This window comes from Clupea harengus, chromosome 25 (genome assembly GCF_900700415.2).
Source record: "Clupea harengus chromosome 25, Ch_v2.0.2, whole genome shotgun sequence".
Taxonomy (NCBI): Eukaryota; Metazoa; Chordata; class Actinopteri; order Clupeiformes; family Clupeidae; genus Clupea; species Clupea harengus.
In genome coordinates this window covers 6,130,710-6,152,150 of record NC_045176.1, presented here as the reverse complement: position 1 = coordinate 6,152,150, position 21,441 = coordinate 6,130,710, and the positions used below count along the sequence as shown (strand labels likewise).

General features: G+C 45.3%; 1 protein-coding gene across 3 annotated transcripts in view; it reads left to right on the top strand.

Moving 5' to 3' along the window:
• Window positions 1-21,441, top strand: part of LOC105891313 (dipeptidyl aminopeptidase-like protein 6) — a 105,052-nt gene that overhangs the window by 7,526 nt on the left and 76,085 nt on the right. Inside the window, exon 1 of one of the 3 annotated variants that reach the window (XM_031563401.2) lies at window positions 6,329-6,579. The exons of 1 other annotated variant lie outside the window; for it this stretch is intronic. In XM_031563401.2, the coding sequence (XP_031419261.1) occupies window positions 6,523-6,579 (57 nt within the window). In that variant the 5' untranslated portion in view covers window positions 6,329-6,522. Of the gene's footprint in view, window positions 1-6,328; window positions 6,580-13,643; window positions 14,844-21,441 lie in introns of those variants that run through there. One more of the 3 variants, XM_031563398.2, reaches the window with a different exon arrangement.

Below are 21,441 nucleotides of genomic sequence, written 5' to 3'. Positions count from 1 at the left end.
CTAGTCAGACTCCTTCTCCATGTCATCCTCCTCCTTTCCCTCACAGTCGCAGTGTGTTCAGCCATTGCTGGTTCCCAGCGAATACAGCTGCTGGGTTATGACAACTCGTTTGAGGATTTGTAGTTGGAGTGATTTTACTTGTGGAACGTTGTAGGCATTGAAGGTCAAAACATCTCATTATTCAAGAAATTGTGAGTGGAGTATTTGAGTTTTGTGTAATATTCCTTAATGAAATCTTTTTAGTCTTGTCATGAACACCTTTTCTAGTGAAGCAAGTCAGCTCAAGCCTCAGGCCTAGAGCAGGGGTCTCTTGTTCTGCATACCTGACTGAACTCATCAGTGGAACTTATCAGTGGAACTGCCTGACAAGCCCGATCTTACTAATTAGCATTTTACAGTTTTAATTGAAAAAGAACAGTTATACATATAAACATATGTTGCAAATGCCACTTATATTGATATGTTTATATGCATATTTGATCATGTTCACAAGTTTCAAAAAAAGTGTTTCATGACTGTCTAAGGAAATAGTGAACAATCAAGTATCTGGATTTCTCGCTTTTCAGGCTTCAGCACATATACACAGAAGCACACACACACACACACAAACACACACACACACACACACACACACACACACACACACACACACACACACACACACACACACACACACACACACACACACACACAAACACACACACCAACTCAAAAGTTTTGTTAAATCTTAAATTTAAGATTACCAATGTACTTTGCTGTGAAAAGTGTATCTCCCTCCCTCCCCATCATTTGTCCATACCCCGATACCCAGCTCCCCTCTGGCGCCTCCAGTGGTCTTAAAAGGCGCTGCATTGGCTCAGGGCTTGGCAGCGGCATAGCACCCAGAGGGGCCGTCAGCATTTGTTATTTTTATGCCTGTGTGTCTGCCTCCAACCGGATGCGTCTCATTTATGAAGCGCACATTAATCCAACTCTAGTCGCAGCTTTGGAGAATTTATTCCTGACCGTCAGTGTGGACAGCATCATTTATGCCTGCTGAGATCCCGCTTCCACTGAAGCGCTGATATACAGCCTTCCCTTCATGAAGTTATTATCTTAATATCCAAACTCTGCCCTTGTGGCAAACTGATTTGAAATAGTTTTGTATATTCTCTGCACCTAAGATTGCCGCTTGCCGAAAATGACCTTTTGTTGTTGTGAATGGCAAGTTAAAAAATGAACTGACAAATGAAGTAGAGCTGTTAGATTGAGCCATGTTAACCAGAGCTCATTGTTACCGGATATTGCAGCATGCGAGGGGGTAGCAGCATGCAAGGGGGTAGCAGCGCCTCATGGACTCGTGTAGTAGTTTGCCCCATGGTGCTTTGCATGTGTGAGTATTGTTTAATTCTGTGCTTAATGTTCTATTATGGGACGGTTCATGTCTTCCCATTAGTGTGCAATGTTAGCGTGAGTAACATTATAGTTATAGTTTCGTACATATTTCATTGCTGTCTGACGCCTTAGTTTAGGATCACTTCTGTTAGGTGCTGTGTGCGTGTCTAAGACCTGCTCCTGTTAGTGTATCTGTCCACCATGAGTGTAGGTGCTGTGTGCGTGTCTAAGACCTGCTCCTGTTAGTGTATCTGTCCACCATGAGTGTAGGTGCTGTGTGCGTGTCTAAGACCTGCTCCTGTTAGTGTATCTGTCCACCATGAGTGTAGGTGCTGTGTGCGTGTCTAAGACCTGCTCCTGTTAGTGTATCTGTCCACCATGAGTGTAGGTGCTGTGTGCGTGTCTAAGACCTGCTCCTGTTAGTGTATCTGTCCACCATGAGTGTAGGTGCTGTGTGCGTGTCTAAGACCTGCTCCTGTTAGTGTATCTGTCCACCATGAGTGTAGGTGCTGTGTGCGTGTCTAAGACCTGCTCCTGTTATCTCGTCTTGTGTGTGGTTCTTGGGAGTTCTCGGGGCCGATGGTTTATGGGATATGAGTGCTTGCCTTTAGGACCTGACCTGAGGTCTCTGTGTCCGCTTCCATTCCTTCGGGCTAGCTCACCACAATGTGAAATATTTGAGTAAGTCTTGACTAAGACAACACTTAGATTTTCTAGATGATCCCGTTGTAAACGAGTCATAGTCTGCAGTCCAATGCTACACGGAGCAAAATCTCTGCTTTTGATGGCCGATATAAATTAGCTTATTGATCCTCCCTGCATTGAATGTTGAACTTTGTGGGACTTTCAGAGGAAGGCTTGCACTCTTTCTCTAAAAGACATTTCAATAAACATTTTACAAACATCTTTTGCTGTGGTGTTTCTGAGTTATTTAACTTCATATGTACACTGTTACATGCACAACATGTTATTTTTCACCTCTTTTCACACTATAATGAAGTGCAGTCTCACCATCTTTTACTCTGAAATGGACTGGAAGCCCAGCACTGCTCATCTCTTCCACCTTTAAGCATGTCCATACCTTGCCTAGCTTCGCTACAGCCTCCCCCTGGCTTTAAACAATATTGATGTGACCTGTCCAGGATTTGTTGGACTGGGCCATTCTTCAGGTGTTAAAAGCTGCGCCGCTGCTCCCAGACCTGTCCGTAATCACCTCGTGTGTTCCCATTACAAGGCCACAATGGTCTCAATCCCTTCCAAGCTGTCTGTCACTCACCACCTGAGACCGCCCATACCGTCACTGAGGTGGTCGTGTAATGGGGCACCGGTGAAGCGTAACTCAGTTTATGTGGCGGTGGCAGATAGCCTTCACGACTCTGCGGGGAAATAAGTGGCTGAAAGGGAGTTTGCCGTCTCTGTCAATCTGCCTGAAATCGATAACATTCGTCAGTGTAGTGAGGGTCGCGGCCGCTGCCACGGTCAGACACCCGCCTGGCCTCGTCCCACTGGGGCAAGAATCACCATGGCCGCCACAGTCTACATCGCTTACATTGTCCAGCACAAGCTCCTTGTTTTCGGAATGTGTATGGTGGTGTCGTAGGCCGACAGCTTCCCCAGCGTAATCAATATGTTAAATATTAATTAGGCAGAAGGGGAGAAGTAACTAGAAAAACAAGGAATGCAGATTGTTTACAAGGTGGCGCAGAGGCAAACAGGCCTTTCCCTAGTCGTTTGGCTCGCTCTCTGTGCTAACGTTGATGCGGTTTTAATTTGATGCGTGTGGCACTGCAAGAGTTGTGTGATTTAATGTGTCGTCGCAGCCGAACTAGCGCTGTTTATCTTGCTCTGGATCACGTTTATCGGCTCGGCTCTTAGCCCGGGGGCCTCGGCTGGCTGAATATTAGCAAACTCAGCAGACGGGATGAAAGAATGATGGTGCCTGTTCCATAGTGTTGGGGTAGAGTTCTGTGTGGCCAATGATCAAGTCCCCAGCCAATCATTTTGGAATGATTATGAGAAACCCCATTTGTGCTTCTGCATTGGACTGATTTAATGGCGACATTAAAGCTACTCGACTCTGAATGAACTTCATTCCCAAACCGAAGATGGAGCTACTACATTGAAATATTTTATTTTGGGCTTTTTTGCCTTTAATCGATAGTGCAGCGAAGAGTGGGACAGGAAATGAGAGGCAGAAGAGGTGGGGAGTGGACAGGAGAATCGAACCCGTGTCCCCCATGGGCGTCAAGCCCGTATGTGGTCGGGGCTACTGCTTGCGCCACAGTGTCCCCCTGAAATGCTTTTTTGACCATGCATACGTTCATATAATTTGGAAAACAGAACGCTAAACATGTGAATGCCAAATACGAAAAAAAAAAGAAACATTCATATGCTATGCATGCCATTTGTGCGCTCCACTGAAGAAGTGTTTTTCTCTCAGTTCTCCAGTCTTTCATTGGGATTCACCGTAGGACTTTAGCAACCATGCTAAATTGGCTATGAAAAGCCAGACAGAGGTTTGGAAAAAAAAGAGCAAAAAGCCGCGTGCAGCTGGTCTCCCTCGGAGCGCCTGCACATGCAGATAACCCCCCCTGGGCCCCTCCGTGGCCACGGCTCCTTAAACAGATCCTAATGGAGGCGGTAAAGAGCCGCCGCTCTCTTCATATTTCAGCCTTTATGGGAGGCAGTAAAGGCCCAAGCCTGTTAGAGGCCGCAGCCCTCAGGGGAAAGGAATGAAAAATCAAACCTCAGCCATGAAATATGAATTCCGACCTTTCATTCTTTACTTTTTTTTTTTGTCTTCGCTATTTTTTTTTCTTTTCGTCACACCAACCTCTGAGATCCTGGACCTGAACAATATCCAAGAGAAGTTCTTTGTGTCGTCTAATCCTCAGCCGCACTGATGGGTTGTTGCCAGCGGTGTGATTTATGGTTTGTTTATGTGCTCATACTCAAACTGATGTCCTGAAAGATGCAGTTAATAAGGAGAAATTATGTGCCGTGACAGTGGGAGAGATAAGGAACAGTCTTGTGCATATACATCCACATCCAACACAGATGCTTTTGTAATCTAACGCAGGTCTATATTGTCTCCTGACATGTGGAAGATACCGCCTGGTCGACACAGAAACGTTGCCATGGCCATGTCCATCATTTGTCGGATTATCAGATGGTATATTCAACTCACGTAATGGCGACTGCACAAACTATGATCCAGTGCTCTCTCTGGCTTCTTGCTGGCTTTCAATCACCCACAACCGCGTGTGTGTCAGTCAGAGAACAGTGAATCAGAGTCTGAGCCATATCTTCCCCCTTGTAGTCCTTGCGATGTGAGGAGGCCAAGTGCAAAGGTCCCTCAGCCACCGTCTGGAAAACACACAGGAACTCTGCAGAGGCAAACACAAACTTCTCGCGTGTTGACAGCTCGACACGTCTGGCTGGTTTTTTGGCATTGTGACACCCTGCCATATTGAATGAATTTGATTAGTCATTAACGCGGCGTTCTATATGCTCTGTGTCGGGCTGCTCCAGAGGTATTGTGCGCGTCGTCTCGCTTTGTCTGCTTTCACAGAGCAAATTGAAAATCCTGCTAACAAGGAAATGTTGGTGGCTTTTTTTTATTAAAACAGCCTTGTCTTTTAATGAATCCTAATCTTTCTAGAGCCATGCCCCCACACCACCCGTTCCCTTCTCTCCTCTCCCCTCCTCTCCTCTCTTCTCCCCTCCCCTCCTCTCCTCTCCTCTCCTCTCCTCTCCTCTCCTCTCCTCTCCCCTCCCCTCCTCTCCTCTCTTCTCCCCTCCTCTCCTCTCCTCTCCTCTCCTCTCCTCTCTTCTCCCCTCCCCTCCTCTCCTCTCCTCTCCTCTCCTCTCCTCTCCCCTCCTCTCCTCTCCCCTCCTCTCCTCTCCTCTCCTCTCCCCTCCTCTCCTCTCTTCTCCCCTCCCCTCCTCTCCTCTCCTCTCCTCTCCTCTCCTCTCCTCTCCTCTCTTCTCCCCTCCCCTCCTCTCCTCTCCTCTCCTCTCCTCTCCTCTCCTCTCCTCTCCCCTCCCCTCCCCTCCTCTCTTCTCCCCTCCTCTCCCCTCCTCTCCTCTCCTCTCCTCTCCCTCCCCTCCCCTCCTCTCTTCTCCCCTCCTCTCCCCTCCTCTCCTCTCCTCTCCTCTCCTCTCCTCTCCTCTCCTCTCCTCTCCTCTCCTCTCCTCCTCAGAGTGGCAGGGGTTGATAGGGTAAATTGGTTATTCACTGACGGTCTCCAATCCGATCCACAGGGCACAAACACTACATAAATAAAACGTGTGCCAGGTTCCTGTCCATTGGGGGGAGGCTATAGTTTACGAGGTGCAAGGCGTGCAGCATAAATATTACCTGCACTTAATCACAGCCTAACAGTGCTGTTGATTGAATTGATCCATCTTGGAGAGCGCACTCTCGCACAGACTCACACACACACACAAACACACAGTTGTAGAAAGACACACACACACACACACACACACACACACACACACACACACGCACTCACCTGCCAGACATATATATACCCTTCAAGTGAGTGACATGTACACACACACACACACACACACACACAAACACACATGCACACACACAATGTGTCAGTGTGTACATCTGTTGAATTTGCAAGTACTTTTCATCAGGTTCAAGGAAAGAAAGGATGCAGAAAGGTGAGAAAGAAGGGGCGGGAGAGAGAGGAACGAAGAGTCAGTGACAAGATGAGAGACTGATGGTTAACTTTTAGTGTGTGTGTGTGTGTGTGTGTGTGTGTGTGTGTGTGTGTGTGTGTGTGTGTGTGTGTGTGTGTGTGTGTGTGTGTGTGTGTGTGTGTGTGTGTGTGTGTGTGTGTGTGTGTGTGTGTGTGTGAGAGAGAGGAGGAGTGTTAGAGACACAGCTTAATAGAGCACACGTAGAGGAATGACTATCCAGTGTCAAGCCCCAGCGAGAGAGAAGAGAGAGGTGGGGAGTAGAGTCCCACCCAGTCCACCAGTGCTCTTCTGCCCCCTCTCTGCACTGGACCTGCCCACTCTGTGTCTGAGGGTGAGTGCAGGGCTAGGGCTCTGTGTGGTGTGAGCGTGTGTGTGTGTGTGTACGTGCCGTGTTGAAGCTCGCCGGAGAGACACACGCAGACGGGCGAAGGCATGTCTGTCCTTATCGCCACTCAGTTGAGGTTTGATACCAGCACCTCCTTTAGAAAGGTAAGGTTTTTTAGTTTGTTTGTTTGTTTGTTTACGTGCACAAACTCGAATTTCACCTGTATGCTTGTCCTGATGGGAGCGCTCCCGTTGTTTTCAGACACATGATTAGCTATTCTGCAGGATACTGTTGTGAATGAATGTTGTTTCGTTTGTTAAATTTCACCTCGATGATCCATTTGGAAATGTTTTTTTTTTTTATTGTAAAATTTGGCAAAAGGCACAACAAAATAACATTTAAAAAACAGTAGGGGTGATTAAACCTGGGATGAATGCTGCAGACATTGTGTCACTTGCATTTGCAATATTTGCGGCAGGAATTGTTCTAAATGTTAATTAGCTACCACTGAGGGGTATGATAAGATGCAGGCTTCAGTGATAAGAATGTCACATTACAATGGAGAAACTAATTTGGTTTGCTGGTTATTGTTATCCACTGTGTGTGCAAACAATTCTCAAGGAAGTTCCAGTGGCTATAGTCTCCCCTAAGCTCATAAAACTCATAAAACTCATAACTTTCTGTCCTCAGCTCTCTGTCCCTCAGGCATACTCATTTTGAGTGAGTTTCTGGAGTTACCTCAGGTTAGTTCAGGAGTGTGTCTGTGTGTGTGTGTGTGTGTGTGCGCACTATTGAGCTTGATCGTGAGTACGTGTGTGTGGGTAATATACCTGGATGTGACCACACTGGTGTTTTGTATGTATACGAATTTGAGGAATAGGGAGACTCTGAGAAAAAAAAACCCATAAACTTACTGTCAGGAGATCGATTTCCAGTGCGAGTTGTTCTTTGTTCTTTTTAATATTCACTACAGGTTGTTTATTGGTCTTGTTGCACACTTGTTCCACTGCTTGTTTTACGCAGTGTTTGTTAGTGCACATGGAATGTAAATATTCAAATCTCGTATTATATTTTTCTGATAAACTTCGTATCCTGTCCAGTCAGGTAGATCGTGTCTTCTTTTGACAAGGTTTTGTTTGGGATAATGGAGCTATTTGGAATCTCCCCATCTCTCCCCATCTCAGCCCAACTCTCTCCCTCTCACCCCCTCACTCCAGCATCCCGACCCCTGGTCTCCCCATCTCACCCCAGCATCCCGACCCCTGGTCTCCCCATCTCACCCCATCTCTCCCCATCTCTCCCCAGCATCCCGACCCCTGGTCTCCCCATCTCACCCCAGCATCCCGACCCCTGGTCTCCCCATCTCACCCCAGCATCCCGACCCCTGGTTTCCAGTTTTTTGTCACACTCTTGTGATGGCAGCAGTATGCTAAGTCTGCCCCATATCATCCTTGTTTAACACCCAATTTTCCTAGCATCTTATCTCTGGGCATTTCAAATTGGATTCACAGATGCTGTGACATGCCCTCGCTCTCTGAAGCCTCAGAGACAGACTGATATGTTCCATAAGCACCTCAACCTTAACCAGGGATAGGGAATGAATTGAATTGAATTCATAGAGTTTGTTTGTTGTAGTGTGTGTGTGTGTGTGTGTGTGTGTGTGTGTGTGTGTGTGTGTGTGTGAGTGTGTCTGAGAGGGAGAGAGTTTGTCAAGATTTGCACACACACACGCGCACACGCACACGCGCACGCACACGCGCACGCGCACGCGCACGCGCACGCGCACACACACACACACACACACACACACACACACACACACAGAGACAGTTCAGTAAATAAACAAATTGGGAAATTAACTAATGGCTTGCAGTGGGAGATGGTGTGTTTAGGATGGCATTAATTGTAGCACAAATGTATCAAATTGTGTACAATAATACAATGAGGAAGACCCTAAACGCAGACATGGGGAGGTCAGTGCAATGCGTCCACACGCCACACGATAGCTTTAGTTAGCTTTCATGCACTTTGCTCATTTGCTGTCCGTCAATGAAATTAGGGCCCTATATGTTCTCTGTCATCTTGTTTTATATTTATAAATAGACAAGTATAAAAAATGATCATCAATAATCGTAGCATTACTTTTAAGGTAAATATTCTAATAGCGCTTTTTTCCTCTTGATTGTAGTAGTGAGTTTCGGTGCACATCAGAGAGTTTTGAGAGTAAACCCAACAGAGCTCAGTGGATTACATGTTGGTTTGCCGTTAGTGATATTAAATTCAATTCAATTCAATTCAATTCAATTCAATTCAGTTGTATTCATATGGCGCCAAAACAATAACATTTTCTCAAGGCGCTTCTGGGACCTCTTGACAGGATTTGTATATTTATGCCACTTCATACAGGTACGACTGGTCATATCATTTCATCTCTAATCACTGCTTCAAAATGAGGGTTAAAACACATGAGCTAAAAACATTTTTCTCTTATATTTTTCATTGTATCTGTCACTCTATGTGACATTTTGACACGTTAAAAGTCTTGGAAGCCTTTCTCTGAGACAGTGCAGTTGAGTCAGGTTGAAAGGAGTGGAAATTGTGATCTATAGACTACACTTCCCTGCTTAACTGATTGCTCTGGCACACTTAGTCAAGCCTGAAAGGGCACATCTAATCACACTAATGACACTGATGAACCATTCAGCTATTTATTTTTTATGCCATTATTGTTTTTGCTGATTGTCTTTGGACTGAAAGCTCAGGCTAACAGCTTAAAGCTACGCGCAGGGACCTGATTGTGCTTCTGAGTGAGTTTTTTTGTATTTTATTCTCAGTAGTGTTGATGTGAATGCAACAGGGATTGTACTAATTACAGTCATCAGAGATAAAAGGGAATCATTGATGTCCTGATTCTCCCTTTGATAGGGAGCTCTACCATCATTCGTCTCTTTGTCACGGTTGTTATCTCTTATCTCCTGCACACTCTCTAACACCGTTAGATAAATAACTACCTCAGCCATGACACAGACCTAGACGTGTTCTGTCAGCTTTGCTTGAGCACAAACCACAAAATCAATATATTGGGAACCCTACAAACAAGTCACCTTCGTCTGATTGCACCTTTGTTGTTCTGGATTGGCTGAATGATGGCACTTGTTGTCATCTTCATAAAGTCATTACGGTGCGGCTCTCAAGCGCTCTGTGTTGAGTTTCACGTGACACATTGCATGCTTGAGATTTAATGCTCTCTCCAAGACCCTGTCCTGTTGGCCATTAGATTAAGTAGAGTAAATCACTGGAGTGAGTAACTCTTTAAAAAAAAAAATAAACATCACACTATATTACTGCCTTTATGACTGAGATAGTATAGGCTACTGTGTTTTGTAGCACTGGAAAGAAAAAAGAAGAGATTTATCCAGACAGAGAACAAGAGAGAGAGAGATAGAGAGAGAGAGAGAGAGAGAGAGAGAGATTAATTTAATATGTGCCACACTATTCTATGAATCCTCGGTCCCTCTGCTTTGGTAAGTTCTATGTCTTCATTTGAAAGGTTCATAGGTGGGGTTTGTATGTAAGGTCAAAACCATAGTTCACCTATGACCTTTGCTGGTCATAAGACAGTATGAGGGGCCCTTGGCCATCCCCTGCCCTCCTAGACCACAGACCTCTTCTCATGGGTGCAGAGGGGAAAGTGGTTGGATTACTTGTATTGCCCAAGGTCAAAAATGTCAAATACCAAACACTCTAAGTCTGACACGGTTAGGTTTTAATGAAATCAGAAGGCTTTAAACGTAATGAGGAAAACTAATTTGGTGCATTTGGTGTTATTGAGAAGAGAGGTCAGAGTTATGACTGCATTCATATCGTCAACCATTCTTGAGTGTATGCAGGTTTTTTTTTTCATTCCAATGGCGACATCACCCTGGGTGCTATGGCATATCTGTGAACTTTTAGCAGAAGTTTTTGAAGTTAATTCTTAATTAATGCCTGCTGTAGTTCTGACACCCTCAGTGCCCCTCGGCTCTGATAAACAAAAGAAGGCAAAGCATTTAGGAGTTGAGTTTCAAAGCCTTGTAATTTTATTCAGCCGAGCCACTGTGGCAAAAATGAGCTGGGCTTGTAATTGAATGTTGAGAATTTAATAGAGTGATAAGAAGAGCATTTCACAACAGAGTCCGGATCCTATTAGGTTAGGCTCTGAGTAATGGATAATTAAATTGTGATATACGCTGAAGTAGGCTTGTGTGACTGCCATTCCCTCGTCGCCATGGAGAGGGGAAATAGCAAGATACAGAAAACTGGTGTGTTCAGTTCCAATGTCATTTTTTTTAAAGAGTTTTATAATGTAGTTTAGTCATAGTTTTTGAGCTTCTAATGTGGAGCTATGGGTAGGTGTTTTTGGGAACTGTTGCGAATTTCCTCTAAGAAAATTAACAAATGTGTGTGAAATTCCTACACAACCCCCAAATATAACAGCCTGGACCATAACAAAGTGACATGTTTTATCTAACTGGCTTTTTCAAAGCTGGAGCACGGCTTGGCTTCAATATGCACATCTATATCTTAGATTAGAATTCTAACTGACAGTTAATTACACTCCATCTTTAGACAGGGTTACCGCACTAGCCCATGTCAGGAAATCTGTATAGAACGACACGGTACACTACATACACATTTGACCTATCCCCTTATGGCCTGCTCGTGCTGAGCGTAGATGGAAAATGCTTTTGCTGCAGATGCTGTAGTTGTAATAGCCGGTCTGACATGGATAAATGTGTTACATTCAGAGGAATGGGTCTAGAGGTTGTCAGTGACAGAAAGCCATCAGTTTGGCGATGTGGACGAGACGATAAGGGAGGCGTGGACGTTGTTGAGTGTTACGGGAGCTCCGTGCCGGGCAGGCTGGGGTGGTCTGGGCCTGCGCTGGTGGGGCAGGGGGAGAGGCCATCCATCAGAGGCTGGGACGAGTGACAGGTGCCCAGGGACGCTGCGGCGTCAGGCCTGGCTGGTGAAAGGAGAGGGAACCATTAACGGGAGGACAAACAATGTCAGGCAAGCAAAGCGAACTCTGCAAAAGAAGAAGAGTGTTTACACCATCCCCTAGGTCCAAGCTATCTGATATTCACACGCGGTAGTGTGAAACTGAATACATTAAGCCTTTTATACGCATCATAAATGTTGTACCTTCTAGACTTTAGATGAAGAAGGTGAGGCGTTTATCTGAGTAATAAAAAAGCTCCATTCAGGTGAGGCCACACGTAATACCTGCAGGGCCTGAGGTATACACAAGAACACAACACAGTAAACTGTTGGTGTCTGTTGCTGGATAACAACTAAATGTGCTGTGAGACAAATACTGATCATGCACGAAGCAGTAAACAGAAAACTCTTTTCAAACTAAATGGATCCGTGAAGACCTTACATTATTAATCATTCATTGCTCAGCTGTTCAAGATGATTGAACAGAGCTCAGTTGTCTCATGGCTCATTTGTTTTTACATTTTTTGCTGATATGACTCCGACTATGAGTACCGAACTCTAACTGCTCATCCACTCATTATAAATTCAAAATCTTTTTTCTCGCAAGTCCCCCAAGAACTTTAATATTGAATGCATTATCTGAGGAACGCCTTCAAGTAAGAAGTCATGGAAGCTTGAAATCATTTTTCAAAGGGACAAGTTATTCTTGGAAAACTGAGAGATGAATGATCACAGTCTGATAGCGAGCCGCTGAGATAAGCGTAATTGAAAATAGTGCTTTAATTTGTGCCTTTATCTAACATAAAAGAAATTGAAGGACAGAAAGAATGAATTATTCGAATAAACTGGGTATAGTTGGATTACAATAGACTCAAACAGTAATGTCCTATAAATCCTTTGCAAACATACAGGATGGGTTTCTAAACTCTGTATCGTGTCCCTGCTCAGGTAAATCATCAACCCTGTCCTGAACCAAATCAAACAAAAGCAGAAATTAACAGTTTTACAGGCCCGAGATGCCAGGATTATAGCCCGTCCCAGCCTACACATAACACCCATCGCCATGCATGAGTCCTCCTGTACATGACAGGATTATAGCCCGTCCCAGCCTACACATAACACCCATCGCCATGCATGAGTCCTCCTGTAGATGACAGGATTATAGCCCGTCCAAGCCTACACATAACACCCATCGCCATGCATGAGTCCTCCTGTAGATGACAGGATTATAGCCCGTCCCAGCGTACACATAACACCCATCGCCATGCATGAGTCCTCCTGTAGATGACAGGATTATAGCCCGTCCCAGCGTACACATAACACCCATCGCCACGCATGAGTCCTCCTGTAGTGCATCTCCTGCTTTGGCAGCACTGGCTATAAAAATCAATTAAATTCAAACAGCATTTTAGAGCAGGGGCACATTTTAGATGAAGACTACTGTATAACGGTGTTTAGCAGAGCAGCACGGCAGCTCTGTACTGCACATTTACACGTCGCTGTTTGCTCCAGGATATGGAAACGGCTCTTGGTTCAAAAAGAAACAAGTGAAATTTCATGCTCTTTAATTTTCAATGTATTAATGTTGTAACTCAGTGTTGTGGTTATAATGAGTCTTTGATTACATGCACACATTGCCAGTGCTCTGGCTTTGAGGTTTGTTGCAATGTCACCGCATCCAATGTTTTAAAGCGGGATGCAATGCATCATGATTCTGTGTTAATATGAACACATATGGCTCTCATTACTAGACCCATTAAATGCTTTCATGGCCTGAATCTAATTCTAGTTCCAATCCATGTAATCTTCAGAAGGAATTTGCAGTGGAGTTTGCTATGGTAACCCTTTCTGTACAAAGGTAAATCAATGCTGAAATGTTTGAACTAATAGGCTCCATTTTGTAGGCTTCATGTCCTTGAAACATTTAGTGGCATAAGAGGGTGGCGTGTAGAATGTGGGGTGAATGTTCCTGTGTGGTTTTTATGCTCAGCAAAGTGAAATAAACTTGCACAGTCTTTTAACACACTTGTGTTGCACCAATTACTGTCAATTATCTTTGTGTGTAGATATATTAACCATATATTTTGGATATGATTATCCATGTTGTTTAAACAGAGCATGGATGCTTTATTGTTATAGGCTTATCGGTGTTGAATTTCAGAGTTAGGAAAACGTCTGAAAGGAATACTCCTTAGACCAGGATTTAAATAGTAAATAGGAGATGCACTGCCTATTAGATTGGCCATAGGGAGGTCACCGAAAATATTCATTCTTAGGTTTTTTTTCATGCGTAATAATTAGTGCTTCTCGCACGGACTGTTTTAAGTTGAACATATGTCAAGAATGTTAAATGCGCTAGGCACAGAATGATACCTCTCGATATTTGTTCAACATGAGCTCTCCAGACAGCGCTCTCATGGTTGTCATATCGCGGCTTACCACACAGAGGCACTCAAGCTCTTCCTATGAACCTGATAATCATTGTTTTGAGAAGATGTGCTGAGGGATCCAACTACTACATACTACACATTTTATTGTTTTGCACAGAGATGCACAGTATCTCGCTGTATAAGACGGGATCTCTGCCATGTCCATTTAGGTCGTTTTTTGTTGTATCTGAAATAACCAACGTTGGGGGTGTATCAGTGAGGTATGACTGAGGAAGCGGTTTGTTTCGGAGATAACAGTCTGTGCCAGGTCCTCTTACTGGTCACTTCTCATGCAGAACGCGTCGCCAAAGGAACACGACACGGCTGCGCTGTATAACCTGCCAGACGTCACCAACTCCAGCAACCAAATGTCTCGTAATGCTTTATTAGAGAGGACTGGGGATTTGTGTGATTGTTCTCGAATTTGATACCGTTAGGCTGGCTCGGGTTTTCCTGGTGGATTTTAGAGTGTTTGCTTGTTCTCTCTCCAACGGACAGAGGAGGAGAAACAACGTGCTCTGAATGCAGAGCAGACTTAAACTAACATTCTAACATCTGTTTGACCGCAGACAGAGACTAGGACCATTTAAAAGATCATTCCTTATTCTCGGCGGGTCAAACACATTTAGGTATCACAGAGCATTTGTTTTTCTTGTACTGCTCTATTTCGGTTTACTCAGCGTATTTTTTTCTCTGGAACCCCTTTGCCGTAGTTGGGGAGGACAATATCAGGCTACTGCTGAGAAAGGGGAAAATATTGAAACAGTCAATAGCAAAGCTGAAGTCTCTGTCTATTGAAATGCAGTAGTGCTTCGTCCAGAGTCATTATGGCTTCGCTCTATCAGAGATTTACGGGGAAGATCAACACTAACAAATCTTTTCCGCACCCACCTGAGGCCAGCCACCTTTTGGGCGGACAGGTCGTCGACGAGGAGAAAGCTGGGAACAACCCTGAAACCGCAACAGACGGTCGTCTCCGCGTACAGTACCGAAAGAAAAATGTCTGCGAAGATGAAGATGTAAGATCTACCTCCTTACCTTAAAATATTTAACTCTAATATCATGATAGTTTCTTAGAAGTTTAATTAGTTCAATGCCACTGCGGCGAGCCATTGTTTATTAGCACAGTCTGTTGTGCGTGTTGTGCTCGAAGCCATGGTAAAACTTTAGTGGTTCTAAGCGTTCATATAATGCACCATCTCTAACACTGGCCTCAACAAAGAAGTAGTCAACTTCACTGACCCTGTTATGTACCTGATATATTTGCCGCGACCCCTTTGCTTATTTAAGCGAAGCTCATAGATTAGTTCATAATTCTACCTCGTAGATTAAAAAAATACAAATCTCACTGTCGTGGATAAATATCTCTCAGTCCTTTGTCGACCTGTCTATTCGAAATAATGGTATATTTATCAAACCCGTAATTTGTCGTCTGTGGTCTGCAGAGATGGGATTTTGTCATGAGATCAGCAAAAGCTTGACATTCCGCATAGATGCGTCTCTGCTTGGTGTAAAGGGAAATGAAAGTGAGAGGTGTTTCATGCTTGTTATCAACTTTGATTTAATTTTATTCAATGTCTGATCTTTATTGTTTTGCTTATATTTTGCCTATGTGCTCTAGTGAATGTTCAAGCGAAAGGGCAATCCTATATGATAGACATCGTAGTAGTAGTAGGTCTATGAGTTGTCTGACCTTCGCATTTTGACGTGTGAGTGACGTAATTGAATGACCCTCACACATCGCCAAGACCTGAAAGTAGACCAGAGAAGGTTCCCCTGTGACCTAGCTTTGTACATCTCGCGAATTGTGAGTTTAGGTATTACTCATTTGAGCAAAGAATGACAAGTTGGATGCCTATTGAAATGCCTGAGATAATTAATAAATGCACCACAAATTGTGTGGGACATGATTTTTAAAATTATCAGCCGTGGATTACTAGTAAGTGTCCAGTAGTTTTCGACGATGTGGACACCAGAGGCAATTGATGTCGTTGTCCATGGTGCTGAAACCCTGCTATGCTTTTCCACACATTTACCCAGCTACTTCTGGGCCATCTCTCAGCATGGCAAAACTCATAGGCTCTGCATTCCAAAGTGTTACTTAGAGGCAAAGTGATTACTAAATGCAGTGTTCATTTGTATTAGGCTGTGTTTTAAACCGTGTGTGGCAATATGTTGAGTTTGTAAACTGTTTTTTTTTTTTCTTTTTTGGAGGGCCTGTCTGTCTTTCACTCAAAGCCACGTTAACAGATCCCCCTGCCTGACTGTGACTCTGCCCTCTCCCGCCATCCAGGGGCAGTCAGAACCTGGCAGCGGGAGTGTATTGCGCTGAATTATTGATGTACTTGGCGCTAACAATCATTTGGCGAAGTGAAAGTAGAGAGATGTGCCACTGATATTGTGGGCATTGTGGGCAAACGTGCTGTGCTTACACCGGCCAATTAAATGCGCCTTCAGAAGAACTCAAAATGTAACGCATCTCCCTGTAACAGCAGTAGCTGCTGAAATTTGCTTTGAAATAAGACGTTTTATCTGACTGGCCCATGTGAACCTTTTAACGTGACCTGGAGATTATAGCAGCCTGTGTGTATATCAAAGTGCATGGAAATGATCCTTTGCAAGGAGAACATGCAAGTGAACTTAGCCAATCAAAATGTCCCATTCTGCTGCTCTGTGAAGACTTACAAGGCTGAAGTGCATGATGAAGTTTATGGACTGAAAACACGTCACGACAGACTAGGGCCTGAAATGTTTTTTTTTGTGGAAGGTATGGCATGCCTGCGGTTTTTACACTACAGCGGACATGTTTCATTTATTCCTTCATCTATTTTACTGCAGTTTTGTCAACCCATTTTATGTCATAAAAGTACAGCACACTGCACACGAAATTGACAAGGCTGACAAGGATGGCTGGAGCTGACAAGGAATGCGTCACCCGCTCACAGAGCTCTTTCATAGCACCTGAAAGAGTCTGCCTGGAACCTTGATGGAGTGACCTCAATGAATCAGCCTGAGATGTCTCTCCCACAACACGGTGACATTTTTGAAGGATTAAGGGCCATGTGTGGACACGAGCGGCTTTGTGAGGTAGCAGGCGTATTGACTCTTTGTGAGGTAGCAGGCGTATTGACTCTTCGTGAGGTAGCAGGCGTATTGACTCTTTGTGAGGTAGCAGGCGTATTGACTCTTCGTGAGGTAGCAGGCGTATTGACTCTTTGTGAGGTAGCAGGCGTATTGACTCTTTGTGAGGTAGCAGGCGTATTGACTCTTTGTGAGGTAGCAGGCGTATTGACTCTTTGTGAGGTAGCAGGCGTATTGACTCTTTGTGAGGTAGCAGGCGTATTGACTCTTTGTGAGGTAGCAGGCGTATTGACTCTTTGTGAGGTAGCAGGCGTATTGACTCTTTGTGAGGTAGCAGGCGTATTGACTCTTTGTGAGGTAGCAGGCGTATTGACTTTCCCCTTGTGTGCTCAGCACCAGTAGTCAGAGGAGGGAGGGATCATAACACGCCTGCATTGTTCGGCCCCTCTGTCAGCTGCTGATAAATGAGAGGCTGGCCCTTATTTAATTGCCCTTTGGATTCGGATGTGTCACCGTATCCTTTGTAAAAGGCCAACGGGGTGTGTTTTGTTTTTTGTTTGTTTTTTTAATAACTTCATCTTGGGTTACCCAGCCAGATGTAATGAAGGCTTGCCTCTCAGCTGAACCGTGACAAGCCTGATGGGCAGCCTGCCACCGACATGTTTAAAAGCAGGTAAACTGAGAAGGCCAGAGTCGGCCTGCACAACGTCAAGGTTGTTTTTCTGTGCCAGTAGGGCGTCCAGGTCCTGTCGCTCTTATTGCAGGAGCCATGTGCTCTCACAGTGCGCTAGGCACTTGTGCTAGCACTTTAATTATGACAAATCCATGCCCAGTGTGAGTGGGGCCATTCATCACAATGAAGGGATGGCGGCCAAAAGGCTTTCTGTGGCGCCCCTCGACACTCAGCAGCTTTAGAAGGTGCAGCCGTGAACAATATGCAGTGTACTTCTTTGTTTTTTAATTATTTTTGAGCCGTCGTGGTGCATAATGAGAGACGGTATCCATGTCCAGTAGCAGTTATCTCTCTTTGTATTTCTCGGGGCTTTCTCTTCGTTATGATGGTGGTGCTAGGGGGTGTGAATCTAAGAGGAGCAGCAGTTGTACCCAATTTCGTAGCAATCATCATCACAGCAGTCATTCTGAGTCATTCCACTAGAATACAGAAACAAGCACAACAACTACATGATGTGAGTCCGATGGTTTCTCAGCGGACCAGCATGTAGAATGGATAACTCTATATTACTTCTTGCCGTCAAGGGTGTCGATTCAGTGTTGTTATTGTTTTGGACTCATGTTTGATCACCTCACAATTATATTTGGATGATGTTAGATTTGCATAGTTCTCATTATGTTATCATTGATGGTTTCAGAGGTGGAATGGACAATTGTCTAAATGGAGAAATATGGAAGAGGCCAAATAATCTAGTGATATGATTAGGTCTGGACTGGTCTGTGTAATTCTGCCATGTGATTACAATGGGAGAGCGAGACATGACTTGCTCTTGATTGGGTGTGCAGGATTGGGGTGGGACATGACTTGCTCTTGATTGGGTGTGCAGGATTGGGAGGAATGAGCGTGAAATATATCATTTAGCCAAATGCCACAGCTGATACCCTGTGCGGACACATTTAAGCCCCATCTGCCATGATGTTTTCTGCTCTCTCTCTCTCACACACACACATACACATACACACACACATACACATACACACACACACACACACACACACACACACACACACACACACACACACACACACACAGATGCACTCTCTGTCACACCCACACACACACAAATACTCACTGTTAACTGTTTTCGAGGGTGAATGAGTGTGTGTATGTGTGCGTTTTCTGTGTGTATGTGCATCTATGTGTCTGACTGAGAGAGACAGACAGAGAGGGTTTATTTTGAACATTAATGTGAACATGGGGACTACTTCCCCTCATCTTCGTTTGTACCAGCTTAAGGTTATTCCGCAAAATCTTAAGCTCGTCTAGCAGTCAGTAAGAATGTTGCACAACAGTAGCGAGATGTTAGTTTTAAGAGCAAATCACTCCTGGCGCTGATAATGCAATCAGACCGCAGTGCTCTGGCTTGTAGCCATCTCCTCTGGACCGCTGTCAGAACCCACAGCCTCAGCTGAACCCATCCCCAAGACATGGAGCAGAAAAGCCCAGCACTGTCTCTGTGTGTTGTGGCAGCCATTTTGGCCCTGCCGTCACTCTCCAAAGCAAAACAGCGCACCGTGAGCACTGCTGTCAGCGGTGGGCTTATTCCAGTCAGACAGACGGACGAGGAGGGGAGATGGGGTGATGGGGAGGAGGTCTGATCTACTCCTGAGGAGGGGAGAGGGGAGATGGGGAGGAGGTCTGATCCACTCCTGTGGAGGGGAGAGGGGAGATGGGGAGGAGGTCTGATCCACTCCTGTGGAGGGGAGAGGGGAGATGGGGAGGAGGTCTGATCTACTCCTGTGAAACCCTCCTCAAGCTTCAAAGCCCAACGCAGTCTCATTAGCCCACAGGCATGGAGGTGACGCAGCACTAACAACAACCACTAAGCCAAGGCCTCTTTGACATGTTTGCCGACAGACCTTACAGCGCACCTCACTGCACCTTCTCACCGCCGCACAGAAACACTACAGCGCAGATGGCGCTTCAGTCATGGAGACAGAACGGAGACCAAGCAAGACAGACAGCTGTGACCTGTCCTCGTGAACAGAGCCCAGACTACCAAGAACAACACCACATCTGACTGCTGTATGTCAAACTACTGCACAAACCATGTGTTGCAAATACAAGCAAGAGCCAGAACCAAAAACATCACCGATTGAAGGACAGGTGTCCAGCGTTTCAACACACATGCACCGACATCACTCCACTTCGCACACGCTAGAAGGTGTGTCTGCGCCGTAGAGCCGAAATGGAGATGACACAGCAGCAGCTGCCACCATCGCGGCAGCAGGGTCTCTCCCTCTCGGTTGCCATGGTTTCAAAGGTTGAAGGGGCGAGGCGAGGCTGGGCAGGGCCCACGATGCACTGTTGATCTGCCTCCTGCGAGCACAGATTGCCGTCGGTGGATGACACAGAGCATGTTCTCTCTCTCTCTCACTGCCGTCGCCCCGGCGATGGGCGATGACTCTATACATCACGCTCTCTGGGTTATTTCTCTATTTGTGGAAACTGATTCTGAAAGCATCAATCAATCAATCTGTGAAAGCTTTGGCCTGGGAGTTGTTCTTAGCATTAAGGTTTTTTTTCCCACATTCTGTAAATCATCAGCTAAGGAAAGCAAACAAAAAACACAGACAGGTGACACATAATAGGTGAGAGTGTTTGTGTGTGTGTGTGTAGGTCTCTCTGTGTTCATGTTTTATGTGTGTGTTTTGTGCCTGTTGATGTGTTTTTGTGTGTCTCCGCGCATGTGTTTGTGTTTGTTAATGTGCGCTCCACCTACATGAATTCACACATCACGGTGGTCAGTCCCAGGGCATCGATCTGCTTCCCCTGCCCCGCCTCCGCGGGCTCTCAACAGCCTATCAATCACCTCGGCTGACGCCACCCCCTTGGCCCCGTCAACAGGCCGTCTGTCTCCCCTCCTCCCTCGTGCCACGCCCCCTGGGACCTGTTGACAGCCCGTCAATACGGCTCCTGTCACGGCAGGCCTTCTTCCGCCACACTAACCTCATCTGGGCTGCTGCTGCTGCTCTTGCTGCTGCTGCCACTGTCGGTGGTGCAGTGCTAGGCAACATCCCCCCCCCTTGCTGTTTGTCTGCGAGATGTTGTGGATTGATATTGCCCTCTGCCACGCAGCTGTCACAGCTGAAAATGGAGCGAGCGTAACATGAGCTAATGAGTGCTAAGAGCATCCTCTGCAGCTCAGGACCTGCAGCCTCTCTGTTTATCTCCTGTTTTACGACGTACTAATTAAGCATTTGTGCTGATGGCACTGCTTTAAAAAAACACGGACAAAAATTGCTTGGATGTGGTTGTAAAGAGAGTTAGGAATGGTGTGCGACAGAATTTTATAGATGTATGGGTTGTCACATCTGACTAGGACAGTTATGACATTCCCAAGTTGAGTTTGTGTCGAGCATTTAGTCATCGTCACATTTCATCAGAGCTCATTTTTTTATATAAATAATATATATCACCGGGGGTTAGTGAGGAAAAGAAAATCTCTCAAATCCAGTAAGCCTCTTTCTCCAAAATCAGTCCACTGAGACAGGCAGACTTTCGAACGGATCCAGATGGAATCCTGGAGCTTTTTTCACTCCAGAACTTTTTTTTCTCCCTGCCAGTGCTCCAGTCATCTAAGAATAGCTCTGTTTATTTACATCCCTCTTTCCACTTCTCCCTTCTTTACGCTTTACGCTCTCCCTATTTGCTTCCTGGTCCTGTTGTACTGTATGACGGGCTGTTAAGAGGCCCACCATTTTCTCAGGCATGCTTCACCATACGTCCCCACTTCTCCTGATTGCAGGCATAATATAAATAATTAAGGAATCATTTCCACTTTCTGTGTGCTCTACTTTCTA